Raw genomic sequence first — 12,243 nt, forward strand, 5'->3', positions numbered from 1 at the left:
AGTCTAAAAGAATCAAGATGCTAGTTTACAAACATGTTTCATAAACATGTTGGGAAAAAAAGGTTTGAGGGGCTTTAATTGCCATTTTTCAGATTTTCTTTCACATCATGCCTAGGTCATCTTTGTAGACTTACCGTCCTATATAAGGTGTTCCCTAAGAAGTACGTCTTAACCGGGTGGGTCAAAAGCAGAGGATCAAGGGTCGTTAGTTTTGGTTTAGGAACTGACTTTTTGACCCCTTTCACACAAAATACTAGATTCGAAATTAGGGGACGTCTTGAGAAGGTATTAACCACCAAATTCCACCCGTGGCCAACCTCTACTCTTATGTTCTATAACTTAGTTCTAATAAGGAATCCGTTAATGAGCATTCCTAAAGCATGCAAGACAGTAAACAAATAAACACATCCATACAACCCTACATTATCCATAGGTTCTACATCTCTTGATCATTATTATAGATCTATAATATGATTCTCTCATTTTCAATTTTTTACTACATTATGAAAAAAAAAATGTTTTTTTTTTTAAAAAAAATTTCAATATAAGAATAGAGAGAATATATATATATATATATATATATATATATATATATATATATATATATATTCCATAGGTTGACGCCTTCTCAATTAAGTAATGAACCAATTAAACACATTGTAGTAATTTCATATTCACTAATTCTAAGTCATATTGTCCTGCTTCTTGTAATGAGTGACCTAACCTATCTCCTTCCATGCAGTTTTTTTTTTTTTTTTTTTTTTTTTTCTATTGATAGATGGGTAGTTGTTAAATTACTTACTATCCAAAAAGTTTAAGCTATTGAGATATGGTAAATTTAATCATTTAATTATATACTTCTAACACTCTCCCCTTACGTGTGGACCGAAACTCGTGAGAATTTCAATTGGAGGTAGAGTGGAGGAGATAGGGATCGAATTTAGGACCTCCTACTCTGAAATCGTATTAAATTTCTAATTGTCCCAAAAATTTAAGCTATTGGAATATGGTAGATTTATTCATTTATCAACATTGGTGGAGCAAAAAATTTAACAATTTGGCATCACAAAAAGCTATTTTATCTCTTTTACCACCTCACTTTACAAAATACCCAATATCAATGATTTTATTTTAGCGTTTAACACAATAAAATAATATAAAAAAAATAATAAAATAATATATCCACTACAATAAACAACAACCACCACCACCACCAACACAATAAAATAATTTTTTTTTTTTAATAAATTTGTTTTTTTTAGCATCTGAGCTTCAGTGCACATGTAAATATAGTTGTGCACTATAGCTCAACAGCCAAAAAATTTGGCTTTGCCTCCACTGATGTAGGAGCATTTTATCATATTTGGTTGATAAATTTAGCATTTTAGCAATTTGGCTCTACCAATACTAATGCTCACCACATACTTCTAACACTAGTTGCTTTGCTCTCTTCTGTGGTTCAATAGAGATTATTTGCTAAGCCCTAACAAAAATAAAAAAAGATACCATTCAATCTTCTATATTGTAATTAAGAGTCAAATGCCTAAACCTATTTTTTTGCTGCGTTTTCAATAATGCAGCCAAACACTAGAAAATAATTTGTTTTTCTGAAAATGTTTGTGTAAAAAAACATTTTTGACATAAAAATGTTTTTCAAAATATTTTTAGAATTGCAACCAAAACCAAAAAATAAATTGTATTTCCCTCAAAATAATTTTCCTTTAAAAACATTTTATGTCAAAATGAACGCAACCTTGATTTCATTAGTAGAGAATGATTTTTTGTTGAAAAGGCGACCATGGATGATGCAAAAAATTGCTCTAGCCACATTGCTGGAATGAAGAGATTTCAAATCAAATCAAATCAACAAGGTTGTAGGGTACAAGCATCTTCATTTTATGATTATCTATACGTTATATGGGTCATATAACATGCCAGAGTTATTATAGTCATATTCATAAGTTATTTTTGCTTAAAGCTACTTCAAAACACACCATATGCGTCATACAGCTTGACAGCAAGACTCCGACAACATAGTGAATAGTGATAGTACAACACTAAACGATTGGAGTATGTCCATCAACCGCTCAACGATAATTTCGGTAGACTGGTGTGTACATGCAACTCTCTGCATATTTCACAAGATCCTTAGGACGAGGAAGACGTGTAGCGACACCTACAAAAGCATGATAAGAAGAAATCAAAAACAAAAATTAATGGTTTCAGAGTTTAGTAGTGAGAATTTGTGCAAGGATACCTACAACAAAAATTTACTTACCCAGTTCGTATGCCTTGGCAGCTACATTAGCAGCTATATGAGCTGAAATTTTTCTGATAGTAGAGAATCGTGGGTATATCAACCCGTTATCAAAGTTCTCCTTTGTTACTTGTGAAGCCAAGGCTTCCGCTGTTGTTGGAGAACAACAAAAAGTCAATTAACCCTTCGCCAGTTAAACAAGATTTTTAAAAAAAAATCATATGTTTTGTGTTTAAGTCTAAAATTATTGTTAAACAAGAGCTAACAGCATAATTTTTGAAGTGGGACTTGTTCCTCATAACAAGAGGATAGTGACAACAAGAAAAGGAAGATTAAAGTTTTTTTTTTTTTTTTTTTAATCTTATTTAAATGGGCCATTTTACATCAGGAACCTGTTTATATTCCAGATAATGCCAACTTTTAAAGATAGTAGAAAAGACATTTTATGGATTGTCATCCTTATGTTGCCTACTTACAAGCTGCTAGAAGCATTTCATCGTGCACACGGATAGCTCCAGAGATTATCAAACCCAAACCAAATCCAGGGAAAATGTAAGCATTGTTGGACTGAAATGACAAGGAAATCACACACCTCAGTCGTTGATATCCAACCAATTTTGAAGAGAAATACTAATGAAGAAAATTGCATTACCTGGCCAGCCACATAAGTCTTCCCATCATATTCAACAGGATCAAATGGACTTCCACTAGCAAAAATTGCACGACCCTTCAATTTGAAAACAAAAGCGACAAACATAAAATAGAGTCAACTGTACTTTGCAATTGTTGAGTAATCAATCATCCTTTGTATGGTGAAGTCCTCAACCAAGTTATGGCACATTTAGCTGTGTAAAATTTTACCTTACTCCATGTATAAGCTTCTTCTGCAGTACACTCAGACTGTGAAGTAGGGTTGGAGAGAGCCATAATGATAGGTTTCTGCATGTCATTTATTGAATTGGGCTTAGCTTTTTCTTTATGGAAATATAGTTTGAAAATATAAACAGGATTCTGAGAGAGAGTATGTACATCATTGCAAGAGGCAAGGGCCTCAACCACCTCCTTTGTAAATGTTTTTCCTACCCCGGATGATCCAATCAAAACTGTTGGTTTAATTGCCTGAGGAAGTAAGAGAACATAGTAAGGGACCAAGATACACATGAAGATTACTTACTCGAACTCAAACAATGACATCTTTTCACACCTTGACAGCATCTAAGAGATCCTTAACAGGTTCATGTTCATGAGCCCAAGGCTTCTTGAAGTTTTGAAGTGAATCCTTACGAGAACTAACAATCAATCCCTGAAAGAATACTGGTTCTCCTTAATAGTAGAGAGGGGAAATCTTTGAAAGAAAAATAAAAAGGATATCTAATGGCTAATATATATGTTACGAAAGAAATTTTGATCAAGCTTACTACCTTAGAGTCAACAAGCCAGATCTTCTTGCGTGTCTCTTCTAAAGGAGCCTTTGTCTACAACAGGCAAATGAAAACTATCAAAAAATATAATACCACCATTCATCATGTTTAAGAATTACGAGAGAGTGCAACTCTGTTAATAAACCAAAGATGGGCATTCAAATACCAATAACAAGTTACTACCTGCTTCGAAATCTCAAGAGCTATAAGCTCAGCTATACCAGTTCCAGCCTGCAATCATTAAACAACAGAAGCTAAATAAGTAACTTGACTAATAGTGCAGGATTATGGGGATTGGAGCGTGCATGCGCGCACACGCACACACACACATACACACATATAAGGAGGAAAAACCAATATGAAGTCGGGATGGAAATAGCCCAAAGAAGAGTCTTACTTCCCCAGCACCAAGGAACAAGAATTTTTGCTCAGCCAGTGCACCACCAACCAACTTCAGCGCTGCAACTACCCCAGCAAGAACAACAGCTGCGGTCCCCTGAAACAAAAGGAGACAACGAAATCAAGAACAACATAAAATCCTTTTAAGTGCAAGCTTCACCATTAATGCTACTTCAAACCTGTATATCGTCATTGAAAACAAGATGAGTTGTGCGGTATTCTGCAAGCAGCTCAAAAGCGTTGTGATTTGCAAAATCTTCAAACTGCAAACCAATTTAGATGAACTAGACAACATCAGAATTGGATGAATATTTTGAACTACAGAAATTTTATCAATCAAGGATGTAATCTAACTCATGCACAACCTGTATCAAAACTTTTTCACCATAATTCTGCTTGACAGCGGACATGAACTCATGCAGAAGTTCATAATATTCCTGAAAAGAATTGTCAAAATCACCTTAGGGAATGTATATTATACTATCACTTGTGAAAATTTATGAACCAAAATTGGAGCAAGGTGCAAATGTAAACTATGAAACCTTCCCAGTTGCCCTCCTCTGTCTAAGCCCAATGTAGAACTCATCTTTCAACAACTGTTCATTGTTTGTCCCCACATCAATTGTTATAGGCAAACACTACAAGAAGACAGTCCATACAATTCTTGATCAGAATAAGGGATATTATGTGATTACAACCAAGGCTTTTATTTTGAACTTGGTTTTGCTTGGCATTTAGAAATGCTCCCCAAGGTTTAAAACAAAGTACATCATATGACCAACAATTTACAATGTAGTAAAACGAAGCAAGAACCACAAGTTGTATTTGAATAAACTTACTGCAGAAGGACGAACACCTCCGAGTGCTGTATACAAAGACAATTTTCCCACAGGAATCCCCATCCCCTAAAACATATCCAACACCATCATGTGAAGGCTAGTTCACTTTTACAGCACAATAATTTACATAGAACCCTGTTTAATAAGTTTAGAATTTAAAAACGATGATTGACAACATAACTACCTGACAGCCAAGATCCCCAAGTCCCAAAATTCGCTCACCATCCGTCACAACAATTGCTTGAATAGTCCTCTCAGGCCAGTTCTTCAACACCTCAAGAATCTTGCCCCTGCAAAATTCAAGCACTCCTTCATATTATGACTAAAGTAGCTCTAAGTTGCACATAGTTACAGCAGAAACAGAAATTCATACTTTTCTTTCAAACTTATGTAAAGACCCTGAGGGCGCTTGAAGATGCTCCCATACTTCTGGCAAGCCTCACCCACAGTTGGAGTATAGACAACTGGGAGCAATTCCTCAACATTATCAATGAGAAGCTTGTAGAACAACCTTTCATTCCTCTCCTGTAAAAAAATAAAAAATTAAAAAAAATATATGTATTAACCCTCTTTCAAAATTTCAATAGGACTTCATTCATCACACAAGGATAAATTAAGTCCATTTGTCTTTCCACAGAATTCTAAGCACACAAACATGCATTCCAACAAAGCCTCATTAAAGAAAGGGGTTTAATTATACCAACAATAGAAAGATGAAGGAAATAAAGAAACAACAAACATGTTAAGGCATCATAATTAAACAAACCATAGTCCTACAATGTCTCAACATCTCAAGATGATCCCAAACTTGAAAATACCCAATCAGTCCAAATGTCATTATGCACAAGACAATCATTTTCAATACTATTCAAAATATTATCAAACAATTTGTCTGCACGTGGTGACCATATGCAAACAATGTACAACAATCATCATCAAAACTAAATTCAATGACAGTGAAACTCCTAAGTCCTACCTGAAGATCCATCAATGACATGTATTTTTGCAGCGGGACTTGATATTGTCGGATGTTCTGCATCAATTTCTTCTCCTGGGATTAGTAAAATACAAAAAAGGGTCAGCGAAAATTCAAACTAAGAGAACAATGAATCAGATAAAACGATGCTATAAGCCAATATCACTAATACAACCTGAAGTTGTTGAGACAAAATTATTGGAGGCAGAAGACCACGCAAGTAATGAGCATCCCTCTCTTTCTCAGTGAAAGCAAGTCCTTTGTTGTACTGGGGATCCCTAAGCAAAGAATACCCACTGCACCACAACCACACACACCCCACAAAATTTAGTTCAGAATTCAAAAAGTTACATGTCAGAGATTATAGTATAGTTCTGAAAAGCGATCAAACAGAGTCCCCTGTTATCTCAGAGTAGCATTTTTGTCTTCTGAACTTCATTTATATTTACATTCATTAATTTATATGTTTGATCCACGTAAATTATTTTTTGACATCAACCAAGTGGGGCCGCAGTTTCTGAACTGAACCCAGATCAGAATGCACCATAATCTTTAAGAAAATGACAGGAAACTCACAAATTTTTTTTTTTTTTTTTTGAAGGTTAATAACACGATTCTGGTAGCATAAGATCAATAGGATGCAAAAGAAAAAAAATAGAAGTGTAATAAACATGTGATCACAAAAACGAAACCTTCATTTTAAGTATTCAGGAACTTTCAGATTCTAAAAGACCAAAAAACTACACTACAAATCATATCAAAAACAAAACAAAAAATACAAAAACAAAACAAAAAAGAAGAAGACGAAGACAAAAGAATAAGCGTCAGTATGTACTAAAGCAGATTCAACAACAAAACCAGTACAAGAAAATGAAGTTCACTATACTTTGACAAACTACATGATCTTAATCAATAACCAACAATCAAATAGAAATGAATATGATCTTTTTCATTTTTGTTGTAAATAAGAAAAGTAAACACTAAACTAAACTAAAACCAAGAAAAAGAGGAATGAATCATGATGTAAGAGAGACCTGGCAACAGAGAAAGTCCAGGGAGTAACAAGCTTGTCCTCTGTAGCGCGATCCTCACCGTACACATCCTCGACGCCGCCACCAACGGTAGATTTGGGGTCCAGGTCCAGCACCGACTGGCCGTCCCTTATCTCCTTAAACGTGCTCTCCATTTTTATTTTTTTTTCAGTTATCTCAGTTCAAACTTGAAAAAGCCAATACTACAGTCTACACCACCAAAGCTAACTCTAACACTCTGTGTCTCCTCTGTGATACACAACAGGCAATAGGCAGAGCTTAATATATATAAATGTTACTAGTTATAAAACTCTGTACCTCTGCTTTAGAAATCAAAGACACACAGCAAGACTTTGCTTCTTCCCTTCTTTTCTTTTCTTTTCTTTTAAGATGCCATATTATCCAATCCAAAATAAATAAATAAAAAATAAAAAAGATGTCATATTGTTATTGTAATGATCGATCATCAAACAAGTCAAAGAGGTGTCACAGGTGTGTCGTTTTCAATTTGAAAAAGGAGAGACAATCATGTTCAGAAAGTGATAATTTTATTAACAGAGTTTACTTATGTAAAGTTTGATTACTTACTGTAAAGTTTATCAAAAAAAGTTTGATTACTTACTGTTTGTTTGGAAACACCGACGAGACAAGGGATTAGTTGAGCTACCAAATTAGTTGTAGTCTTGTACTATGATCTTACTCAATATTTTTTTTATTAGAGGTAAATTTTGATAAATACACTATTGAATTACATCTTCTTTTTATATTTTATTATACTTGCAAAATTTCAAGAAAATTAAATATCATAGTTATATTATCAATAAATTTTTTAAATTGTAAGTTTTTGTAATTTAAAACTATGCAGAATATATCCGATTGACACAAAATTTGACATGTGTATTAAGATAGTAAAGAATATGTAATTCAACGGTTAGATTTTCAAAATATATAATAATATTTATTTTATTGAATGAGTTTGTAGCATTAAACTACAACCAATTTTGTTGCTAAACTTTGTCCTTGCATTTTTAGATTTTTTTTTTTTTGTGACAAAAACAAGTGATTACTTGAATTTATCATTACACACCTATCACAACAGATTATATTAGTATAAATTTTCTCAACAATAATGAAAATATAATAAGAAATATTATGTTCTTAGACTTATTATTCTATTTTTCCCCAAGTTTTAATTTTAATATATATTGATAGACTAGTATGATCTCAGACAAAAGAAAAGATGAAATTAGGCCAGGTTCTGATAAACTATGATTTTGGTGTAAAAAAGACATGTTAAGAACTTAGGCAACTTACTCTAATACACGATAAGTCACTAATATTTTTGAAGAGTAGTGTATGGGTTGGATATTTAAGATATCAAAAGCCCCTCTAAAAGAAAAACTCTATCATGTTTCTGGTGCATGTTACTTCTCTCTCACAATGGGGTGTTGTGAGAGAGAAGTAACATGCATCGGAAACATGATATAACTTCTCTCTCTAAACAATTAGAGAAAACTGAATCCAATCATTAAATAGATATAAACAAATGGTAGTGGTGGTGGTCACGATCAAGAAAGAGAACACTATGGTATGGATATGGATAATAAAAGATCAAGACCAATATTAAAGTGGCTTTGGCAACATTATTGCAACAAACATCTATCAATACAAATACTCAACCTAAATACATAAAAACCCATATATGACCCACAACAGAAAAGAGGTAGTAACAAAATTATTTTTTTTTAAAAAAAAAAAAAGGAAAAGAAAAGAACAATACTATTAATCTACTCCTTACATTGAACTATTTATACAGGGCAGTCACAAGAATAGAGGTCAAGAGCAATAGAGATTTAGAGAAACCTAAACTGAATCATCCAGCTTTTCAGTATTAATATAGTGTGAGGAGAGAAAGAGATGAAGGAGTTAGAAAGCCAAAATTTGGCGTTAGGAAGCTAAAGGGTTGTCGTTTGAGATTGTAACCATTAAACACAAAGGGTTGCCGGTTGAAACTGTAACTGTGGAACACAAAGAGTTGCTGTCTAAAATTGTAACCATGAAAGAGATACGGTTGAGAATTATTTTCTTTTTATTAGTATTTTTAATTTTAGGAAAATAGTTTTTGAATTGTAGGAAAAATTCAAGAAAAAGAATGATAATGACATCGCTGCTAATGTGGCTCAACTTGAGTGTAGTAACATTAAATGCTACGCTTCAGTTTTTAGATTTATATAGATATAGATTTGGTAGAGAAATTGAGAAAGTATATTTATTTTGTATTGAGTTTGTGAACATGCATGTACTACTACTACTAGTTTAGTTTCTACTTGCTTCTCAAAAAAAAAAAAAAAAAAAAAAAGTTTAGTTTCTACTTTAATTTCTACCTTTGTCTGACCAATTAAAATAGAGAAATTGGCAACCCGTTTACTTGTTTGAATGATAGACATCCGGCGAAGTATGAAAAGTAGATCTGTAAATTTTAGAAGAAGAAGGGGTTATGAGTGCGTGGGTTTGGTTACAAATACAAGTGTACGTACTGTTGTGTTGAAGAGGATCTGTTAGGAATATTAAAAGAATAACATGGAGGATATTCTCTAATCACTATGGAGATCGAGACACTTTCCTCTTTTTATATCTAATGTCAATACTCCTTTTATATTTCAGTTTGAGGGTCCACTTTGCACAATCACTCACGCCAGTAAGCTTAAATTTACTGGATTAAGAAAACAACAAACAAAACGAGAATTATTAAAGTAACCCCCACCCCGCTATGAATCTATGATGATTATATTTTAATTTTTATTTCAAGATCCAGAGAAATGAATGGACGAAAATTTTATTCAAAAGTTAATTTTACCTTATCACGAAAGAAGATACCCCACCGCTTAGATAAATTAATTAATTGCATGTGATTCTTGGACTTGTCTTTAATATATAGTTTGGACGCACACAGACCCACCGACTGAATACGCGGTTTCAGCTCAGCTCAACACGCTATCTCTACCAGTTTTTTTTCTTTTTTTTGGTCCAATCATCCCCAATGTAATTATGTAACCGAAAACTTTCTTTATACAACACACTAAACACCTCAGAGCTAAAAGACACGCAAAAAGACACAATCCATCCTAGGATCATTGCACAACACACTAAAAAACTTTATCAAATGCCGACACCATGACTAAATAAATAAAATAAAAAAAGAACGAACTTTTTTATTTATTTATTTTTTATACTTTGGTTAGATACCATGGACATATCAAGAAACACCAACTAGTTGAGTTATAAGATTTTTTACTAAGAAACTAAAACTTGATATATTTAGGTGCCCACCCACAACTTGTTTCTCCTTGGATCTTTTTTTTTTTTTTTCTTTTTAATTAATTACTCCTTCCATTCCAAATTGCTAGTCTTATTTCGAAAACTCAACTTTTTAAGAAAACGTTGTTTATTACCTTGTCTCTTGTAAAAATAAAAAGTATAAATTTTCAAAACTACAATTAAATAAATTGTTGGTCCTATTTACAAAACCAAATTTTTAAATGCTCCTTAAAATAAAGTAAGGGTATTGATGTCATAGAAGTTTAAAGAAACAACACATGCTGCTCTCTTAAAAATTAATTTGGAGATTTCGTCCTACATCAAACCCTTTCACTTGAAACAAACTCGTCCTCGAGTTCATCTTTGAGATCTAAAATCTTCCATTCCTAGCAAATAAATATTTGGAATACTTGAACCCATTGATCTTCTTTCTATACTTGCAAGTCATCAATGAAATAAACAAATCAACTTGAATTTCTTTTTACCAAATAAAAATAGGCAATGATTTGATTTTATTGAGTTCCTTGAAAACTTCCTCTTCAATTTCTTCCTTAATGGTCTCTGCCATCTTGACTTCAAAGTCTTTCTCTATAATAGGGTCTTCATTAATCTCCTCCACAATCTTGATTAGAGGTTCTTCTTCAATATAAGGCCTTCATTATTTCCTCATAAATCTCTATATTTTCTTCTTTGACTTCTACATAATCTTCAAAAAAAGTTTTTTTTTTTCAACATGTAATTCTTCCCCTTAATGGTGGAATATATGACTTTTCAAAATAATTCAAGTATGAAATTCTTGGCCAATAATAATCATGTTTTGTATATGACAAAAGTTCATCACAATCCAAAGGATAAAATTTAATAACAAGCATCCTTTTCATCCTTGGCCATGAATGAATTTTTTCTTTACCTTGTCGGACTCTATCAGACTATATTTGTTCCCACCAACATAAGGCATACTCACTAAGTTTACACAAAGAAGTTTAACTTTTCTATCATAAAAAATATTCTCATAGTCAAATAAATCATCTAGATCAAGCAGTCTAATCAAGAAAGCAATTCTTTTATAAGGTCTTGTAAAATTTTCTTACCAATAGGTTGTCCGTAAGTTACATCTCCGTAGCAATTATCCCTATTGTCTCCAAGCTTAAATGGCACCATCCTAACAAAGATATTTGTAAATGCTTGTTGTACACCACGTAATACTTGCTAAGGCTGCGTTTGTTTCAATGTAAAATATTTTTCGGGTGAAAATATTTTCGGGAAATGAAAGTATTTTCAAATGTTTGGTTGCATTTCAAAAAATGCTTTAAAAAATATTTTCTGGTGTTTGATTGTATTCTTGAAAATACTATAGAAAACACATTTTTTACTTGTTACTCACATTTTCTCAGCTTCCAAACAAATATATAATACCAAATTTTCTCAATAGATCGACGGTCGAGATTGAGAAACAAAAACCAAAAAAAAAAAATTCATCAAATCCGATAGTCGAGGGAAAGTGAGATAGATCGACGGTCGAGAATGATGGAGAGAACGGTGGCGCAGGTTAGCTTTGGGTCAAGAACGAGATCGGTTTTGGGTGGATCGATCTTGGTGCTTGGAAGTGGTGATCGAAGCTCTCGTTGGTTTTGCTATTTCTCTCTCTCTTCTATTTTCCTGGAATGGAAATCAATTGTAGGGAAAATAAAAGTGTAAAATATTTTACAGGGTTTTAACGCATGATTTACAGTCAACGGAAATCATTTTCCATTTGATTGAATTTTCCGAGAAAATCCAAACACACCCAGTGGTGTAAAATATTTTCCGGAAACTATTTACTGCCGAAACAAAAGCAGCCTAAGTTTTCTGTAATTAGAATTGCTACCATCTCATAAGTTAGCCATCAAACCAAAATAAGTCAAGCTCTAATACCAATTGATGTCACGGAAGCCTGAAGAAAGCACACATGATACTTTCTTAAATGAAATAAAAACTAAAAGATTAGTTTCTAATAATGAAT

At 32.9% G+C, this 12,243-nt stretch overlaps 1 protein-coding gene across 1 annotated transcript; it reads right to left on the reverse strand.

The window, feature by feature from the left end:
* Positions 1-1,838: 1,838 nt before the first annotated feature.
* Positions 1,839-7,400, reverse strand: LOC115975643 (NADP-dependent malic enzyme). The gene is made up of 19 exons (XM_031096513.1): positions 6,927-7,400; positions 6,068-6,188; positions 5,893-5,967; positions 5,290-5,441; positions 5,101-5,206; positions 4,917-4,982; positions 4,620-4,715; positions 4,443-4,514; positions 4,257-4,340; positions 4,076-4,174; positions 3,862-3,909; positions 3,679-3,732; positions 3,462-3,560; positions 3,287-3,376; positions 3,119-3,196; positions 2,910-2,984; positions 2,734-2,824; positions 2,279-2,407; positions 1,839-2,176 (listed from the first exon to the last, which is right to left on the reverse strand). Exons 1-19 carry the CDS (start codon positions 7,076-7,078, stop codon positions 2,088-2,090), a joined length of 1,776 nt encoding a protein of 591 aa, XP_030952373.1. The 5' UTR covers positions 7,079-7,400; the 3' UTR covers positions 1,839-2,087.
* Between the last annotated feature and the right edge of the window lie 4,843 nt (positions 7,401-12,243).

Source organism: Quercus lobata, chromosome 2 (genome assembly GCF_001633185.2).
Source record: "Quercus lobata isolate SW786 chromosome 2, ValleyOak3.0 Primary Assembly, whole genome shotgun sequence".
Lineage (NCBI taxonomy): Eukaryota > Viridiplantae > Streptophyta > Magnoliopsida > Fagales > Fagaceae > Quercus > Quercus lobata.